The sequence below is a fragment of the Girardinichthys multiradiatus genome, chromosome 22, assembly GCF_021462225.1.
Source record: "Girardinichthys multiradiatus isolate DD_20200921_A chromosome 22, DD_fGirMul_XY1, whole genome shotgun sequence".
In the NCBI taxonomy this organism is placed as follows: Eukaryota; Metazoa; Chordata; class Actinopteri; order Cyprinodontiformes; family Goodeidae; genus Girardinichthys; species Girardinichthys multiradiatus.
Window position 1 is genome coordinate 42,977,885 of NC_061814.1, and position 21,082 is coordinate 42,998,966.

Genomic DNA, 21,082 nt, shown 5'->3' on the forward strand with positions numbered 1-21,082 from the left:
ATTTCCTTCTCTTTACCTATAGACATAACTCATTTAAACTGAAATTATTTCTATAATAAGTCAAATATAAAGCAGGTGTTCTGATAAAATCAGCAGGACCTGAAGCAACCTTTGTTCTTTGTTTCCTGTTCCTGAAAATAAATGTATTATTCTAATTCATATCAATTAATCTACTAAAGACTTAAATGTGAATATTCTTTAAAACAAAAATGTTTTGCATGACACCTGATAAAAACCTAAATATGAATTATGCAAATGAACATGGAAAGAAGGAAAATATTATTTTTGTATTTTCTGATGTCACATAAATAAAAGTTGGCATTTAAAACATACTGGAATAAAACCTTAACTGTGATCATACTTTTAATTTAAAAATAAAACAGAACCTTTTTTATTCAATTTCTACATGTACAGTTTGAGGAAAATGAGTCATGATTTTCAAATACCTAAAAAGTGTTAAATTCAGATGTATACTGTACATCTCTACATTATTACCCCTAATAAAATGTTTCCAGGGGATTTTTTTTATCAGTATGTGTGCATCTATAAAGCAATGTTTTACAGACATTACACATCATTGGTTCCGTATTAAACTGTAATCTTTGCCTTTGGAAGTGGGTGATACTTAATACAGAGATACACATTGATTTTATTATCAAAGAAAAAGATAAAAGCAGATTTTGTCTCCAGTGTTTGATTTCCTCATGATATTTAGGTGCTGCTGAACACTGCTGTGAGGTTTGCTGATAACAATTACCGCTAAAATCTTTTATATCTAATTTAGAATGAATGTTTAATATACAAACAGAAATAAAACACAGCATGAATTGTCTTTATAGATGTCTTGATATGCTTAAAATTATTTATCCAGTCTCCTTATAATTTGTTTTCTTCATAGGTGTCTAATATTCTTACTTCTAGTGTCGTTTATATCGAAGGCAAGAAGCTGATTATGTGACACTTTGGGATTTTTTATTTATATTCAAATATTTAACATTTAATATTTAAAAAATAAGCATATAGCGAGGTATTTGTTTGTCTAGCTGCGTAAAGTCGTAAAAGTAAAGCTTGTTTGTCTTATGCTTTATGAACATTGTTGTTATTTGTATTTATGTCTCTAAAATTATAGCTGCATGTAAAAGAGGATCAGTAAAGATTCTTTAACAATGCCCCTTTGGACAAACCCACAGCAGGTGTGACAAGAAGATGATTATCATTCAGCAAACATTTGCATGTCTTATATTAGCTATAAATGGACTTTAGGAAAGCAGAGAACACAACCTCCAGTGCAGCTTTAGATAACTCTTTTAGGTTCAATAATTCAACTTTTAAGGTAAAAACTATCTTTTAATTCTTTGCAGAAAGTGTTTTTTTTTTTAAAGAAATGACAGAAAAGAGAGATTTAGAACTGTTATTTATTGCTGTTGTTGGACATGTAATGAGTACAAAAATTGTTTAGAGTGTTTGGATATACTCACTGCATCACCATCTCTTAAACTGAAATGTTACTAATTAGATAATTTTTGTTGCTAAAAATGGCTCCCTTTAGGAACAGCAAGTAAGCTGTTGATATTCTGTTTTTCCATTTGCGTAAATTCTTAAACCTAAAGGTTAATAAAACTCCAAATTATCCCAGAGTTTGGAGAAATTGTGCTGTTTTTACAGCATCTCTAGGATGTAAATTGGACTGAACTCACAGACATCATGTGTTCTGCAACTGGATACACTAGAACATTCTTTCTGGAATACCACCTAGAAAACTTAAATGTTTAAGATACTGGACTTTTGCTAAACATGATGTCACAGTTTTTTGAAATTTGAAAATCTATTTTAAGTACCAAAGACATGCCAGTTAGGTTAATTGGTCACTCTAAATTGCCCTTAGGTGTATGAATGAGTGTGTTTGGTTGTTTGTGTGTTACCCTGCGATGGTCTGGCGACCTGTCCATGGTTTACCCCGCCTCTCGCCCATAGACTGCTGGAGATAGGCACCAGCTACCCGTGACCCACTATGGAATAAGCGGTGGAATATGGAATAATGACTGACTGACTGACTATTTTAAGTACGCAAAAAAAACGGAAATAAACAATGTTAAAAAATGGCAAAGACACAAGAACCAGAAAAGAAGCACAATCCAGAAACAAAGCACATTCTAACATTAGATTTAGTCATGATTTAAACCAAGAGGTTACAAAGAAATTCAGAAAGAGGAAAAACTGATTAATTACAACAGAGGTCAAGAAAATAGGTTTCAAAATAAAACATGAACTACAATATACAGAGAATAACCGAAACTAGACTAGAATATAAATACAAGGACAGAACAAAAGCAGAATAAATAAACAGGATAGTACAGAATAAAACCAAATAAGGAAAGCAATGAGTGAGAAATACCAAAACAAAACAAAGCAAAACAAAACACAAAACCAAAGTTCCAAAGATAATGACAAACAATACTTAAGAATGCATTATGCAATTAGTAACCAGAGCCCAGAACCACTTCCAAGGCTGGACTCGCTTCTATTCTGTTGTGGCCTGCAGGGAGAGATGGTGGGCTGCTGTGGATTTGCTTGTCGCCTCCCAGCTCAGCTCTTTACCCTGGTGGATGAGAGAGTTGCATCCCTGTGACTTTGGGTCAGGGAGAGGTCTCTGACTGTTTCGACGTACAGGTGTTCATCAATGCATTTGGCACCACCCTAGGCAGGAGGTCGATGATCGACTTTGTAGTCGTGTCTTCGGACCTTTGGCCTAATGTCTTGGACACTCGGATGAAGGTAGCTCTCCACCTGGGTTGGGTCCGCTGGAAGAAGAGGAAGTCGTGGAGACTTGGCAGGTCCAAGTCTAAAGTGAGAGTCTGCTGGCAACACTTGGCAGAGCCCTCGGCCAGGGATGTATTCAACTCCTACCTCTGGGATAGCTTTGACCACATTACAGGGGAGGTTGGACATAGAGTCCGACTGCACTATGTTCTCCACCTCAATTGTCGATGCTGCCACCCATAGCTGTGGCCGTAAGTTCTGCTGTTCCTGTTGAAGTGGCAATCCTCGAACCCGGTGGTGGACAGCGGCAGTAAGGGATGCTGCCAAACTGAAGGAGTCATATTGGTAAGGCAATGAAGAAGGATTACCGGTCAGCTGCAAAGCTCTGCCAAACAGTCCAACTCTTCAGAAGAGGGAAGCAGTGCTTTGCCAACTTTGTTTACAGTATGGGGAGCTACTGACCTCGACTCGGTATATTATCGACTGGTGGCCCAGGACACATTAGTGGGACTATGACTCTCGGCTGGCCGGGGACGCCTTGCGCTTCCCCCAGAGAAGCTGGAGTAAGTGTCTAGGGAGATAGAAGTCGTGGCGTCTCTGCTTTTTCTATTGTCCCTGGGACCCAGCCTTAGCTAAGTGGAAGACGACAAGTATGAAAATAGCATTTTGTACTACCTGAGGCTGTTTAATTATCTGAAACATGTAAACAAAACAAAAAGCAAAACAGATGAAATGCATGAAGGGAAAATATGCCCTTAAAATAAAGGGCAAATAGGCCCTTTATTTTTAACATGCTCACAGTAAGTGAGCATGTTAAAAATAAAAGCTTGAGCTTTTCAAAATACAAACTTGGTTATTGTTATGTCTGATATGTTGGTGAACCATGTAAACCATATGTAATCTTTAGTTTGGTAAATGGTTAATTGGATTAACTTATATGAACAGCATAAAGTGCTATAATTCTCCAACTCAGGACTCAAATCCCTGTTTCCACTAGTACTTACCCTGTTAAGCCCATGTTGAGCTGTGTGTGGTGAGTTAATAAATAAATCAGACATAGTGACTGTTGCATTAGTGCTTCCACTTGAAAAAAATATTCTTTTATGTCTTACCTTTAGACAGGTACCAAAGGTTTGCATGCAGACCTTATAACTGTGGAGCTATACTTGTATGCAATTTAAGGCGGAAACTGCTTATAAAACCCTTGGGGCTTAACAGGTTATTGAGCTTTACTCATCTTCACTCTACTTTGTTTTTAGGGTTATCCATTAGTTGCTAGTACTTGGTACCAGATTATTTTTAGTATTTAACTGGCCAGGGTTCAAGGAAAGCTGAATCAAGCTGAAATGCGACGTCAAAACACTGTAAATCACTGATTAACTGGTTGCGTCATAAGAACAACTCTGTTATAAGGGGTAACAGAGTTGCTCTTATGCAACAGTGTGTTTCATCCTTGTAATGAGGGTCTTCTGGACTGCAGGAAAATAGAAACACCGAAATCAACACTGTGATCCAACGACGAGGTGCAGACATTGTTCTGCTTCGTGGCTGAGCACAATAAAGAAAATATTCATTTTTAGAAATCATGTTACTTTTCAGGCAACCTTGCTATGACTGTCCCACCTATATTAGGTTGGTGCTTAATTTTTAAGGAAAGCGACCCGAACCACATAAAGTCGAATGGAGTCGAGTCAAGTAGAGGCGAGTAGGTACTAATGGCAGAAAAAAATGTTGCTTTTGAGTGAGGGCAAAATAAGACATCAGTGTAAAAATCAGAAAATCTTCTATTGAACATTTCAAGTATCTTAGAAAAATTTAGTTCATGTAGTTCAATCTTTTAGGTGAAATTTCTTTTACATTTGAAAATACCAAAGGAAATTGTGGGGGTTTGAAGTTCCATGTTGCGTTGTGCATCTTAATCTCTGTTCTTTATAACTAACTCTTTTCAACAGGTTCCATTGTAAAGATGGGATACGTCTATACCAACACAACATTGTTCATACAAAACCATAATCAGAGCAATAACAGCTTTACCTACAATGTGTCCAACAAACCATCTGAAGACAATGGCAGCTATTACAGTCCATTTGAAACCATGTTCTGTTGGTATTATAATTACAAAGTGCAACCGTTCACCTTGAGTATCATCTCCACCTGGCTTCCACTGGTACCTCTGGCCATCTACTGTATCTATTCTCAGGTGTGTACAATTACAAAGGAAAATACAATAATAAAGCAACATGGCATGCAATTCTTCTAACAGAAATATTAGAGATTCTAGATTCTATTTCTATTCTTTTTGGCATTTAACAAATAGAAATTAAATATCTATTTATCAAACTCTCTCAGTTGAAATACTTGGAGGCAAAAGTTATGCCTATTTTGTTATGAAAAGGTTTTAGAAAAATGCCTTATTGTCATCAGCAACACAATTTCTTCAGCAACTTATTTCAGTGACAAAAGTGGCATTAGGTAGAAAGGTGGAAACTTTGTACATCTGTGTATGTGGTGGCTGTTAGATGCCTATTAGCATGTCTATTAGGGTGTCTATCAGCTGTTTATTAGACTGTGTTTTAGATTTCTATTAGATGTCTATTTGGGGTTTGAGATTAGACAAGCTAAAGTTTTGCTTTTTGGCTGACTTTAGCATAATTTCAGATTATTTTTTTTATCAGGGTAGCTTAGTTCATGTAAGTGTGCAAATTAGTCAGGTTCTTCTACACCAAACTCATCGTCTTTATTGTGATTACTTTAATAAAGTTATGGACTAATGTGAAAGGGTTCTTATCCAAAGTGTTTTAGCATGGAAGCATAAAACTGATAATGATAATGTTAAAAGTGAAAAATCATAAATAGATAAACACATTTTTTTTTATTGATTTTTATTTGGGTTTTTTGTGTTGGTTTTCTATTTTACTTTACTTTCTTTTTCTGCAGGCAACAAGAGATCATGTCATTCCAGTCTTCATCGTCAACCTTCTCCTTGCAGACATCCTTCAGATTTGGTGTATGATTGTGAACATGACATGGATAAATGACTATATAGCGCAATATGTATTTGTTGCACATGTCTATAACGGCGGTGTGATGGCCAGTGTTTTCTTCATTACCTTTATTGCCATGGAAAGGTAATTTTATTTTATTTTAAAAAAGCAATATGTCACAGTTAGATAATTAGTTTTACTTTGTTTAAATGTATTCTTATATCCCTAAAACTGCCCTTCATTATTCATTATTTTTGCTTTTTAATTACAGGTATTTGCTTATTGCCTGGCCAATTTTGTACAGATTCAGCCAAACACTCAAGGTTTCTGCATCAGTCAGCGCTGTCAGCTGGATCCTTTCTATTTATATTGGTTTCAATAATGGATCCTGGCTGGGAGCCTTCCTGGCCCTTCCTCTTCCCCTCTTCATATTCTTCCTTGTTCGGACCTTTAAAGCCCTGTCTACATCCCATAATGTCCCATCTGATGAGAAACGACAGATTGTGGCAGTTTTGACTGTGGTGGTGTGCATTTACACTCTGACATTCTTGCCACAAATTTTTAAAGAGTTGTGGTGGTTAGGGTGGTGGTTGTTGGATTTTGACTATACCACATACATCAACCTTATCAGCGTCTCTTGCACTTTAATTCAGATAAGTCCTCTGACAAACTTACTTCTATACATTCTTATCAAGAAATGGGTCTTTGACAAACTGCTGGCTTTTCTGTGTTGTTGCAGAAACACTAAGGATGTGCAGCAACAGACAAACAGCATTACAACAACATGTAACTAGTCATCTTCTCAGAGGCCGACAGAAGCAGAAAATAACACTTAAAATATAAAATCAAGAAACACATCATACACATTTAATCCATGCACAGAAGCAATACGGCATCTAATATTTCAAAGTGCAACCTGGATGTGAAAAATGTTTTCTTTTTTTTATGACCAAATCAACCTTTTACCTTTGGAAGGATGAAATGAAGATGTTTGTAAAGATTTACTTATAGGGGTTGTGCTCGTGTTTGTACAGTACTCATCATGTGTACAGTTTAAAACATGTATGTTGTTTATTAGTTAAAACATGTTTAATATTTCTGTCAACTGCAGTTTCTTTCATAAAAACCTTGAGTTTAGGAAAACTACAGTTGTTTCAAAACAATTAGAAAAATAACTATTTAAGTAATTATTTATCTGTGGCTAGGTCTGTTTTTAACAATGGTTTACGCAAACATTTTATTTTCAGACGTTTCAAGAACTTGTATAAAATTGTATAAAACATAAATAGTGCAGGAAGTTTGTTTATGAATATCTTTAGTTTCTTATTTTTTATTTTATTCTAATAAAAAACTTGGTTGGAGGCAACATTTTTGTCATCTTGCTGGCTTTTGCCTTTGTATGTATTAAACCTGAATATTATTGGGTCTGGTTTCTGCATAATACCTGATTAAAAACAATGATAAACACAAGAACTAGAATCTGTATTTATTATGGAAAGTAAGAAACATCTGGTACTGTAACACTTTTGAAAATGATGGGCCAACTAATCTCCAGTGCAACATATTTATTTTGCCAAAACACCTTGCAGACAGAAAATCGTTGGTTACGTACTGTAACCCCAGATTCTATGAGTATAGGCGCAGCCCTTTAAGGCTATCGCTAGTTAGTTAAAGGCGAAGCAGGATGTAGTCTATGCCTCACTGGGTCCATCCAGACCACAACTGAACATCTGCTCGCCTAATGACACCAAAAATCAGCCTTCTGAATGCGTCATGACGCACTCCAAGCGTCTTGCGCATCACAATGAACAGAGAAAATATCTGGTCGGGGAAAAAGGCTCCACGCCTTTCTCTGCGCACCAGCGCTGAAAAGCTGCCCACTTTGATGCGTATGACGCTGTGGTAGAGGCGACTCGTGCGCCCTGAATCGAGCGCACCACATCGTGCGGGAGACCCAGCCTCTCTAAGCACTCCCGTTCAGCGGCCAGACCCAGAGACGTTGACCTAACTCTGGGACGCTCCTGATCGCCCCTCCCGCCAGGAGAAGTGCATCCTCTCTCCACGGCAGCTGCCATGGGCGACCTGACACCAGCTGCTGCAGGCTCGGAAACCATGGCGCGCTTTTGCGCTCGGGGGCTACGAGAATCACTGAGAGCTGTTCTTCTCGGATTCGATCCAGGAGCCGTGGGATCAGCGGAACTGGAGGAAAAGCATAAAGGAGCGTTTTTGGCCACGGGCTGTGAGCAAAGGCGTCCACTCCTAATGGTGGATCCTCCCGTGGGCTCAGTGAGAACCACAACTGGCATTGTGCGTTCTCCCATGTGGCGAAAAGATCCACTGCTGCTTTCCCAAACCTGCGCCAGAACTGAACAATCAGCTCGGGGTGGAGACTCCAGTCCCCGGGACGAGAACCACCTCTGGACATGATGTCCGCTCCTCTGTTCAGGACGCCGGGGATGTACACTGCTCTGATGCGCGCCCAGCACAGCAGCCGCCTGGAAATGTTTAGCAGCTGAGCCGAGCGCACACCTCCCTGGCAATTTATGTACGCTGCTGCCACTCTGTTGTCTGTGTGTATCAGAACTTGCTGATCCCGCAGCAGAGGAGCAAAATGCTGTGTCACCTTCCACACTGTGAGACGCTCCAGCACGTTTATGTGGAGAGACATGTGGTCTGGCCACTGTGCTCCCACCGCCTGAGACTGACACGTTCCTCCCCATCCCGACAGGGATGCGTCTGTGAACACTGAGACGTGTGATGCTGGTCTGCTGAGGGGAACTCCCTCTGACAGGATGCGGGGATTTCCCCAATGGGCCAGGTCGGGTCCCACTGAAGGAGGGAGTGAGATCATCCGCCTCTTCTGATGCACAGGATCTATGCGCAGGCGGATGAACCATCTCTGAAGACGTCTCATATGAAGCAGACCCAGCGGAACAACCACGTGAGCCGCTGACATCATTCCCAGTAATCACATAAGTGACAGAGCTGTCACTTCGCTGTGATGTTTGACACGGAGAAGAAGCGCTGACAGCGCGTCTGTTCTCGGCTGAGAGAGCCGGGCTCTCATTGTGGCTGAGTTTAACTCCACCCCCAGATAAACGATTATCCGGGATGGGAAAACAGAACTTTTTTGCCAGTTTATTGAAAACCCCAGAACTGTCAGATGTGCGGCCAGCTTCTTTGTCTGTACCGCTGCTTCCTCTCTGGACCGAGCCAGCAAAAGCAGGTCGTCCAGATAAAAGAGGATCCTCATCCCTGCCGAGCGCAGCGGCTGCAACGCCATCTCCACACATTTGGAGAACATGCGTGGGGCGAGAGAGTAACCGAACGGCAGGCGGTTGTATTGATATGAGATCCCCTGATAAGCAAAACGCAGATATTTGCAGTGTTTCGGGATGATGGGGATGTGAAAATAAGCATCCTTCAGATCTATGGAGGTGAACCAGTCATTCTGGTGAACATTCTCCAACACCTGTCTGACTGTCAGCATGTGGAAACGTCTCTCCATGATCGCTTTGTTGAACAAGGACAGATCGAAAATCGGTCTCATACCTCCTGTTTTCTTGGGAACCAGAAAATATCGAGAATAAAACCCCGTGTTTTCCTCTCCGCAAGGAACCCTGGAAATTACGTTTTTTATCAGGAGTTCCTGCAGTTCTGACATGAGAACGGAGCTCTGCTCCGAGGAGGACAGGACTGTCTCCAAAATCCCTCTGAATGGTGGGGGCGGAGACAGGAACTGGAGCGTGTAACCTCTGTCTGTCCATCCACCTGTCCACGGAACATACGCGCTGCCTCTCTGAGTGATGCTCTGAGAGGGGCCGCGCATTTATCTGTGGTGCCATGGTGCTCATGGATACGAGCCAGGCTAAAGCCCCTTCTGCTGTTACCCGACTCGGATTCTGATCGGAGGTAACCCATGGGGGGCTCGGATCGAAAGGGCTGTAAACCAGCCTCACCAGGGGAATATTCACCCAGGCTCGCAGCTTGGTGTTGAGCGGGGGCATCACTGGTGGGCCGCTTCGTAGGGAGCTGCTGTTGTGCATCCTCTGTGATCTCACCCACTGACAGCTGGGGAGGACAGGAGGGAGAAGGCATGGCTCTACCGGAACAGCATAGTATGCTCTCGTGGAGTCATGCTTTGAAACTGTGAGATCGTGGGGCCTCTTAAATGGTTGTTTAAAAGGGGCCGTCTCATTAGGAGTGGAGGATGTGTGTGAAGAAAGCACAGCGAGATCGTACGATCTGGCTGAGCCGGAATAAAACAAAAACTTGCTCTTAGAGAAATGTATGTGTTTTATTTCAAAACAATCAGTAGTTTTACACACATCCCCCCCCCCCACCAGTCACTTTTTAAATCTCCGCCGTGGCCCCTGTGGAGGGTTGGACCAGGCGCACGCCAACTGCCGACCTCTGCGCTGCTGCTGCGGCTGAGTAGACGGAGCAGTGGGCGGAGGAACTCGGGGAGCTGCGGCAGCGGAGCGTCTCTGCTGCTGCCGCTGATCACGGCGATCCCGCCAGCGGCCGGTGGTATGGGACGACCGGAAGCCAGAGCGATTAAGAGACCCATGTCTCTTGACCCGCTCAAGTTCCTCTTGAGAGGTCTGCATCTGGCCCAGCACGGACTGGAAATGAGGACCGAACAGCCCATCCGGACTCATCGGTCCCTCCAGTAACTCCCTCTTAAAATCCTCAGGGATGGAGTAGGAGAGCCGAAGCCACATCTGTCGCTGTAGCAAGGTCTGCCAGGCAGCGATGCGGGAGGAGCACACAGCCGACGCCGCACAGAGGTTGAGGATGGTGTCTGCGAGATTGCAGAATTCTTCCACATCCTCCGGAGGCAGCTCCATCTCCCGAGACTTCTTGGAGATGGCGTAGGCCAGGAAGGCGGTGTTGTTGGTCGCCGCAGCGACCTGAGCGGCACACTGGTGGGAGCGATCAGTCAGCCTGGCCATGATCTGATCACTGAGGGAGGGGGGCACAGGCCGTCGTTCGACGCGCTGGGCCGACCTAACCCCAAACCTGCCGACAGACTGGGCTCCAGAGCAGGAACTGGGGGAAACCCCTGATCCGTCAGGGACTCCACCCTCGTGATGGGTGTGAAGGTGGAGACCGGTGCCTTTAGCTGAAGCGGCTCTGCCGCTGATCTCGACAGGTAAGCAGTTACCGCCGGAAACAGGGCCAAACCGGATCTCGGCAAGTTAAATGAGCTGGGGCGAATTTTCCCGCCAGGTCGTCAGTCGGGAGCTGGGCTAAAGGCGCGGGAACAGGGACACCTTTAGCCTCAGCTACTTTCGCGATGATGTCCGGCAGCGTGATAACAAGTGCGCCCATCGCCGGAAAGGGGGTGGTCGCCGACATCGGGAGGCCCTGAGCCTCGACTGATTTTGTATCTGCCTCCGCGTCCTCCATCTGGAGGAAGGGAGTGGAGATATCAGTCGCTGTCTCTGGGGCAGAATCGTCCGATTCCCGCCCAACACCAAAGATGTCCAATGCCTCATTGAGGGAGCATTGGTCCGCTACGGGGAATTCCCCTTCTAGCGGGGAGAAAATGGCTAGCCGCCGTTGCTTTTCTTCCAGAGGCAGACGCCTGCAGGAAGGGCAGGTGGACTGCGGGGTCAAGGCCAGGCTTGCATGATCAGGACCGAGGCAGCCCTCGCAGATGGCATGCAGGACATAACTCATGATGTAGCCGGTGTTACAAGCCGGGCAGAAGCGGATAGTGCCGACGCTAGCCATGGTTCTTATTGAATCAGTGCTCTTAAGCTGTCACTGAAGAAAAATGGGAGCCGTTTGTCCGGTCTCACCGTAATTTATACGGACCGGGGTGGGGCCCACACAGCAGGTGGGTGTGGACTAAAGTTTTCAGTGCTGCGCTGCGCGCGAAGGGATAAACGCGAGATGGTACCCGGAGCTCTCTCACCAGAGAAGAACTCATGAACATCAGGGCTACTACACCAGAGGAGTTATTTCCCACTTTTCTGCCTACTGCTCTGTAATTTTTGGACATTCTGGTCAAAGGTGCACTCACCTTTGTTCAAGCGGTGAAACGCCGGAAGAGAGGGAAACGGGCTGGGGTGCTGGTACGTCTTCGCCAGCATGGACTACGAACACAGTTACCTGGAATATTTCTCTCTAACGTGTGCTCACTTCCCAACAAAATTGAGGAACTACAACTGTTGTTGGGGAAAAACAGGGACTTTTATTCATCGGCAGTTTTGTGCTTCACGGAGACGTGGCTGTGTGGATTAATACCGGACTCTGCGCTGCAGCTGGCAGGATTCCAGCTCTACAGAGCGGACAGAGACACGGAACTCTCCGGCAAAGCGAAAGGTGGAGGAATCTGTTTTTACCTCAACAGTGGTTGGTGCAACGACGTGACAGTGATTCAGCAGCACTGTTCTCCAGACCTGGAATCCTTCATCATAAACTGTAAGCCTTTCTATTCCCCCCGTGAGTTCACTTCGTTCATCCTGGTCGGTGTTTACATCCCGCCGCAAGCTAACGTGCAGGTCGCACAGCGCATGCTCGCCGACCAGATACTGAGTGTGGAGCGGACCAACCCGGACTCCTTAGTAATCGTCGTTGGCGACTTTAACAAAGGTAATCTCACCCACGAACTCCCCAAATATAGACAGTTAATAAAATGTCCGACCAGAGAGGACAACATTCTGGATCACTGTTACACCACCATCAGAGACGCTTATCACGCCGTCCCACGTGCTGTACTGGGCCAATCCGACCACATCATGGTCCACCTGATTCCTGCATACAGGCAGAAACTAAAGCTCTGCAAACCTGTTGTGAGGACGACAAGGAAGTGGAGCAGTGAGGCTGTGGAGAATCTCCAGGCGTGTTTAGGCTGTACAGACTGGGATGTGTTCAGGACTACTACCAACAGTCTGGACGAGTACACAGAGGCTGTGACTTCCTACATCAGCTTCTGTGAGGACAGCTGTGTACCATCATGCACCAGGGTGAGTTACAACAACGACAAACCCTGGTTCACAGCTAAACTCAGAAGGTTAAGACTGGATAAGGAAGAGGCCTTCAGGAGTGGGGACAAAGACATATACAGAGAGGCAAAGTACAAGTTTGAAAGAGGCCAAACGACGGTACTCTGAGAAGCTCCAAAACCAGTTCTCAGCCAACGACTCTGCGTCTGTCTGGAAAGGGCTCAAGCAAATCACCAACTACAAGTCAAAAGCCCCCCACTCCATCAACGACCGACGCCTCGCCAACGACCTGAACGATTTCTACTGCTGCTTTGAAAGACAAAGGGACAGTCCTGCAACCATCCCCCACGACGTCCCCCAACAGCTGCAGCCACAATCCACCACCCCCACCTCCCCAACCTCAAGAGGGGCCTTGGCACCTCCAACCCCTGACATTTTTAACACCTCACTGGAGACATGTCATGTGCCAGCCTGCTTCAAGTCCTCCACCATCGTCCCTGTTCCCAAGAAGCCAAGGACCACAGGGCTTAATGACTTCAGACCCGTCGCCCTGACCTCTGTGGTGATGAAGTCCTTTGAGCACCTTGTGCTCTCACACCTAAAAGACATCACCGACCCCCTCCTGGACCCCCTGCAGTTTGCCTACAGAGCCAACAGGTCTGTAGATGATGCAGTCAACCTAGCCCTTCACTTCATCCTCCCGCACCTGGACTCCACAGGAACCTATGCCAGGATCCTGTTTGTGGATTTCAGCTCTGCCTTCAACACCATCGTCCCAGCTCTGCTCCAGGAGAAGCTCTCCCAGCTGAGTGTGCCCGACTCCACCTGCAGGTGGATCACTGACTTCCTGTCTGACAGGAAGCAGCGCATGAGGCTGGGGAATCACGTCACTGACTCCCTGACCATCAGCACCGGTTCCCCCCAAGGCTGTGTTCTCTCTCCTCTGCTCTTCTCCCTGTACACAAACAGCTGCTCCTCCAGTCACCAGTCGTTCAAGCTTCTGAAGTTTGCGGACGACACCACCATGATCGGACTCATCTCTGATGGTGACGAGTCCGCGTACAGATGGGAGGTGGACCATCTGTTGGACTGGTGCAGCCAGAACAACCTTGAGCTCAACGCTCTAAAGACAGTGGATATGGTTGTGGACTTCAGGCAGAACCCAGCCCCACCTGCCCCAATCACCCTCTGTGACTCCACATTTGACACTGTGGAATCTTTACGCTTCCTGGGAACCATCATCTCCCAGGATCTCAAGTGGGAGCCAAACATCAGCTCCCTCATCAAGAAAGCCCAGCAGAGGATGTTCTTCCTGCGGCAGCTGAATAAATTCAACCTGCCAAAGACTATGATGGTGCACTTCTACACAGCCATCATTGAGTCCATCCTCACCTCCTCCATCACCATCTGGTATGCCACTGCTACAGCCAAGGATAAGGGCAGGCTGCAGCGTGTCATTCGGTCTGCTGAGAAGGTGATTGGCTGCAGTCTACTGTCGCTCCAGGAACTGTATACCTCCAGGACCCTGAAGCGGGCAGGGAAGATTCTGGCTGATCCCTCCCACCCCGGTCACAGACTCTTTGAGACTCTCCCGTCTGGCAGGAGGCTGCGGTCCACCCGGACCAAAACCTCACGCCACAAGAACAGTTTTTTCCCATCTGCCACCAGCCTGGTTAACAAAGCCCGGAAACCACCCTGACACTCTCCCTTTCCCCCACACCCCCCCTTTTTTTTGCTTACAGGACACTTGTAACCTTTAACTCTATGTGTTACATTAACGCTCAGCATGGACTCCTGCTTTACTTGCACTGCCATACTTGCACAATGATCACCTGCACTGTTGTATTGCTCTTGCATCTTATACTGCTCTATATTTACTCTCACTCACTTAAAACTGTGCACATATATTTATATTATATTGTAGATATGTTTATACTGTTTAATTTGTACTGTATTGCACCGACTACGCCAAAACAAATTCCTTGTATGTCCAAAAACGTACTTGGCAATAAAGCTTTTCTGATTCTGATTCTGATTCTGATAGCCTTAAAGGGCGAAGCCTATATGAAATAGAAACAGCAGATTACGGAGCTGTTCGGTGCATTCTCTCTGAAGTGCTTCATCAAGCCCTTTCCAACTTCTTCTGCTGGCCAGTGGCAGTAGTACAATGTATTTACACTGTAGAACTTCCTAACCAGTTTAAACCAAAATAGCGGTGTTGGGAATCCAGGCTTTTCTCACAGGTTACTCATTGAGCTAGCACAAGAACCCGAACCACGTGCACCCCATTATCCTAGCTTGATGTCAATTTAGCTACACATTTGGAGAAGCCCCAAAGAAGCGTACCACCCAGACTGTTGCATGCCCAGAGTGAAGCATGGGGGTGGATCAGTGATGGTTTGGGCTGCCATATCATGGCATTCCCTTGGCCCAATACTTGTGCTAGATGGGAGCGTCACTGCCAAGGACTACCGAACCATTCTTGAGGACCATGTGCATCCAATGGTTCAAACATTTTATCACAAGATGCCCCAAGAAGGGAAAAGAGAGGGCTCGTCAATAGGTCAGGGGACTTTGATGAGCATATCCCATTCTTCCCCTGTCTCTCGTCTGTGTTTTCCGGTCACTATTATTGTTGGCCAAGAGAAGTTCAGAATCTTATTTCCTCGGATCTGGTTGATAAACTTCAAATACCCTCTCAGCCTCTCAACAATTCCCTTTCTGTCACTGGCATCACTGGTCAAACCATGTCTCAAGTGAGATTTAAAGTGCCTCAGCTTCACATCATCACCTCACCATGAATGGGGTGAGTTCTTTGTTGTCTCTTCCATCTCTCCACAATTAGTTTTGGGGTTTCCCTGGTTGCAGAAACATAATCCTGCTATTAATTGGGTGGAGGGCAGAGTAGAGAGATGGAGTAATCTCTGTCTCCAGAACTGCTTAAGAACTGCTGTCTCTCACTCTATCAAACAACTCAAACCTTCTGAGCCTGTTGATCTGTCCAAAGTTCCACCTGAATACCACAATCTCGCACCTGTGTATAGCAAACAAGGGGCTCTTTCTTTACCTCTGCATCGCCCCTATGACTGCTTTATTGATCTCCTCCCAGGCACTCCGCTACCATCCAGCAGACTCTTTAATCTCTCCAGACCCGAGAGAAAGGTCATGAAAGAGTACATTGAGGATTCTTTAGCATCTGGGATCATTCGTCTGTCTACCTCCCCTGTTGGCGCCAGATTCTTCTTCGTGGGTAAGAAGGACGGCACATTAAGACCCTGTATTGATTATAGAGGATTGAATCAAATCACTATTAAAAATAAATACCCATTACCACTTATTGATTCCATACATGAACAATTACCTTCTGCCAAGATCTTCACTAAACTCGACCTGCGCAATGCTTACCATTTGGTCCAGATCCGAGAGGGTGATGAGTGGAAAACAGCTTTCAAAACCCCCCTAGGACATTTTGAGTATTTGGTTATGCCTTTCGGGTTGACTAATGCACCCGTTGTTTTCCAGGCTCTTATTAATGATGTTCTTCGTGACTTTCTCAACCTCTTTGTTTTCGTTTATCTGGATGACATTTTGATTTTTTCCCAGGACATAGAACAACATCGCCAGCATGTCAGAACAGTTCTCCAGAGGCTTTTTGAGAATCAACTCTTTGTTAAAGCCAAAAAGTGCGAATTCAGTGTCACATCAGTGTCTTTTTTGGGTTTTATTTTTGAGGCAGGCAGGTACAGAACTGATCCCGAGAAAACCAAGGCAGTGGCAGAGTGGCCTACTCCAACTGATTGCAGGCAACTTCAAAGGTTCTTGGGATTTGCAAATTTTTATAGGAGGTTTATAAGGAACTACAGTCAGGTCACTGCACCTCTCACTCAACTCACCTCCTCTCTGAAAATGTTCCATTGGACTCCTGAGGGAGAAAGGGCATTTGGGGAATTAAAGACTCTATTTTCTTCAGCACCCATATTGACCCATCCTGATCCATGTGCACAATTTATTGTAGAGGTTGATGCTTCTGACATTGGAGTAGGGGCTATTCTTTCTCAACGGTCTCCTCTGGATTATAAGGTACATCCATGTGCCTATTTTTCTCATCGCTTGTCTCCAGCAGAGCAAAATTATGATGTGGGCAACCGTGAACTGTTAGCCATCAAGTTGGCGCTTGAGGAATGGCGGCATTGGTTAGAGGGTACTGAAGTCCCTTTTCTCATTTGGACTGATCATAAGAACCTCTCCTACATTCAAAATGCCAAGAGACTTAACCCCAGACAAGCCCGTTTGGTCTCTGTTTTTCGCTCGTTTTCATTTTTCTATGTCCTACAGACCCGGTTCCAAGAACATTAAGCCTGACGCTCTCTCTCGCCAGTTCTCTCATTCTGACCAACTCAAGACTGAAGCTTCAATCCTACCGGATTCTTGTATTGTGGGCGCCCTCACCTGGGCCATTGAAAAGGACATCAGGGAAGCACAGAGGTCCGAACCTGACCCAGGTACTGGCCCAGTGGGCAAGCTGTTCGTTCCCAACTCTGTCGTCAATAAAGTTCTGGATTGGGTGCACAACAATAAATTGACTTGTCATCCTGGGTGACTCGTATGATCACATTTACCAAAAGGTATTTCTGGTGGCCGACTATGAACCTCAACATTAAAGATTTTTTTGCAGCTTGTCCCACATGTGCTCAACACAAGAACACTAATCAACCCCCTGCTGGTCTTCTTCAACCTCTGCCCACCCCTAGCCGCCCCTGGTCCCACATTTCCGTTGATTTCATCACTGGTCTCCCGCCATCTGATGGTAACACAGTCATCCTTACTGTTGTTGACAGATTCTCTAAAACAGCCCATTTTGTTCCTTTACCCAAGCTTCCGTCTGCATTGGAGACTGCCCAACTCCTGGTTCTCCACGTTTTTCGCATCCATGGCATACCTTTGGACATTGTTTCTGACCGAGGCCCGCAGTTCATCTCACAAGTTTGGAAGGAGTTTTGCAAAGCTCTTGGTGCCTCCATAAGTCTTTCGTCTGGATACCACCCCCAATCTAATGGACAGACAGAAAGATGCAACCAGGAACTTGAAGTCGCCTTGAGGTGCGTAATAAATGACAACCCCTCTTCTTGGTGCAAACATCTCACATGGATCGAATATGCTCACAACACACATACTTCCTCTGCTACTGGTTTGTCCCCCTTTGAGGCTTCACTGTGCTATCTACCCCCGCTGTTTCCCAGTGTTGAATCTGACATCCTGGTCCCCTCTGTTCAGCATTATGTTTCCAGGTGTCGTAGGATCTGGCAACAGACCAGGAGGACCCTCCTACGCACCCTGGAACAAAATAAGAGGCTCGCTAACTGTCACCGTTCTGCTGCACCTGTCTACCGCATCAATCAGAGCTTTCTCCTGTGGGGCTTTCCCACAGGAATATTAAATTAAAAGATACTTCTAGAAGGTTGGCCCCCTGTTTCATTGGCCCTTTTCTCATCGAGAGGATCATCAACCCATCTGCGGTGAGACTCAAACTACCATCTTCCATGCACATTCACCCTACTTTCCATGTTTCCCAGATCAAGCCAGTCTCGGAAAGCCCCCTGAGTCCTCCCACCAAGCCCCCTCCTCCTGCTCGACTCATTGATGACCACCCTGCATATACGGCCAATCGTATCCTGGATGTTCGGCATAGGGGGCGTGGTTTTCAATATCTTGTGGATTGGGCAGGATATGGACCTGAAGAGAGAACCTGGGTTCCCCGTTCTCACATCCTGGACCCTGCTCTCATCACGTCCTTTTACAAACGCAATCCTGAAAAGCGTTCTGGATTGCCTGGAGGCAATCGTTGAGGGGAGGGTACTGTAGGATCTCTGCTCCTCCCCTTCTGGTTGGTTCTGGCAGCTCATTGTTTGCAGCTGCAACGCATTCTCCTAATGAGCTCATGGGCTTCTTAAGGTAGCTTCTGATACAGACCTTTGCTGGAACATAACCTCAATTATGTGGACTCCTGTCTGTCTGCCTATCCGTCTGCCTGCCTGTCTGCCTGTCGACCTGCCTATCTGCCTACCTGCCTGCCAACATCTGGTAATACTCCCTCCTAAGGACTGCACTGTAAATATTCTCATCACCAGTACTCTCTATCTCTCTCCTTGGATTCCTGGGTTTACCTCCTCCTCCTCTGGTTTCTTGACAACTCCAACTCAAGATTCCTTAAACAAAGTCTACAGTAGAAATAAACCTCATTTACCGTCTTATCCTGTGTGCTGAGTCTGTTTCATCCTCTGGTTTTGTTCTAATTCGACTATCTAAGCAATTCATGATACTGTCTCTACATCCAGGAGGAGTGAATGCTGCAAGTCACTGACTGGATGCAATCTGCTGGGTTTCCTTAGACAGAAAAACTTTTTTATTCAATTTGAATAAAGAACTGAATCTGACTGCACTGTTCAATGGTTAGGATTAATTGGAATATATGTACCTGACTGTTGTGAAGAGCCTTGAGACAACATGTGTTGTGAATTGACGCTATATAAATAAACTGAACTGAATAAAAAATACACCTTAAAAATATTTCTTAAAAGAACAAACCTGTATTTACAAAAATGTTGATATCCCTGGAGTAAACTTCATGGGTACTGTGATCCCCTGATAAATGCAGAACTAACTGCTGCCAAGCTGCCTCATAGTAGGTTTTCTAAAGAGACAAAGGGAATAATACTTTTAAGTGTAATTAAGAACTTATTAAACAGGTCAAAATTCATTCAAAGTTTTATAAATAAAACCCATGAAAAATAACTTATATTCCATTTCTCTGGAAGGTGCACAGAAATTTGGTGTATTCTCTCAATGCATGTCTTATAAAATACACTGGTACTGCTGCATTCCAAACAGCGATATTCAGCAAGTTCTTTCCAAATATTGCAGATGTTAGAGGAAGTTGCTCAGGATTTTATGACACTTGTATTAGCTCATATTTCAGTGAATCCCACAAGTTTATTTCTTTCCTTTTAGCCTGACAGTAGGCTGTCTCTTCATCAAAAGAGTTAGAAACGGTATTATTTGGCTTTTCTGTGAGAGGTGTGATTGGTGTGGACACAGGTGAGTCTGACTAAATAGTGGAATGAACTGAAAAAAGCCAAACTAAGCAAACAAGACAATTGAACATAGCACATCTAACATAAAAATCTTATCAAAATGTAAATATAATATAACTCACCCTTAATGACGAGAAACGTGTGAAGTTGTAGCTAGATTCTGATTATTCTTCACATTCTTCTTCTTACGTTTTTTTGGGCGGTTTGCAAACAGCAATTGATCGTGGATTTAATGAATGACAAGCAATTGTTCATCAACCGGCCACACAGTTCTGAGAAGGTCCACAGATGTCCTCAGGGAAGGGAGGGGGGGCAGAGGGAGCAGAGCGTCATGTTTACATAACTTCCAGGAGAAGTTGAAGATAGCCAGCCATCAAGGCCGTGCAGGGGAGCCAGATTCAGAAAAACAACAATTATTTGGGTCAGGCCAACTCTTAATTTTCTGTCTCGCTGGTGCTTCTCAATGGCGAATCCAAACAGCTAAATTCAGATGATTATCATCTGTTACTATTTCTAGGATGATGTACTGATGTTTTTCTGGAGTGTTTTGTGGGTCTCTTAAAGCTTAAAGAGAAACATTTTCAGATTCCTTACTTCAGTGAAGAACTGGAGATAAAGTGTTTTAAGTGTTTATTGTTGAATCCCAAAGAAGTCTATGATAGAGTTGAAAACCACACATACAAACACAATCAAAAAACATCAGAAAACAAACCACAGCTAAGAATCTCAGAATTACAACAGCTTCTTCTACAGCTTTAATTCTAGTGAGTGTTTATGTAGTAATGAACTTATCAGTATGTATGTTTGGCTATATGTCAGAACAAGACAAAGACAAATATATAATTTAATTCATACCTTCACCGTAACGCCTCACCATAAAAACGAAGGTCCATTGTTTCAGGAGCTTTGGTCCCCATAAGGTCTCTTGATCTTCAAAATTAAGTAACTATACCAGAAAATATGATTTCAGACCCAATTACAACAATGTAACAATACTTGTAAATGATTAAAGGCCTCAGTCTTCAGTCCCACCATTAAACTGCCATAGAGTTACAAAGAAACAGAAAACAATCCAAATAACTTGTTTTGTTGTCCGATGAGCTAACCCCTCCCTCCTACTTCCCCTTGTCTAAAGGGATTGCTCAATCCAGCTCTCCATCTAACGGGTCCGGACTTCCCTAAACCTGAAAGATCTTACTTAGCAGGTTTACTGAAAGTTCTGTTTAAGCTGGTGTCAGGAAATGACTCGCCTAGCCTCTGACAGCCTTCATACAAAAGTCTCGCCCTTCTT

General features: G+C 44.5%; 1 protein-coding gene across 1 annotated transcript; it reads left to right on the top strand.

Annotated features, from left to right (window-relative positions):
- Positions 1 to 1,289: 1,289 nt before the first annotated feature.
- Positions 1,290 to 7,174, top strand: LOC124859466 (mas-related G-protein coupled receptor member B2-like). Its single transcript, XM_047352258.1, has 4 exons — positions 1,290 to 1,333; positions 4,713 to 4,960; positions 5,698 to 5,888; positions 6,016 to 7,174. Exons 2-4 carry the CDS (start codon positions 4,727 to 4,729, stop codon positions 6,536 to 6,538), a joined length of 948 nt encoding a protein of 315 aa, XP_047208214.1. The 5' UTR covers positions 1,290 to 1,333; positions 4,713 to 4,726; the 3' UTR covers positions 6,539 to 7,174.
- The last annotated feature ends 13,908 nt before the right edge of the window (positions 7,175 to 21,082 follow it).

Bases quoted from the DNA above. Each gene is read 5' to 3' on its own strand.
- LOC124859466 (XM_047352258.1), top strand. From the start codon at position 4,727: ATGGGATACGTCTATACCAACACAACATTGTTCATACAAAACCATAAT. The intron at 4,961-5,697 runs GTGTGTACAATT...CTTTTTCTGCAG, and splicing joins TCTACTGTATCTATTCTCAG to GCAACAAGAGATCATGTCAT. The intron at 5,889-6,015 runs GTAATTTTATTT...TTTTAATTACAG, and splicing joins ACCTTTATTGCCATGGAAAG to GTATTTGCTTATTGCCTGGC.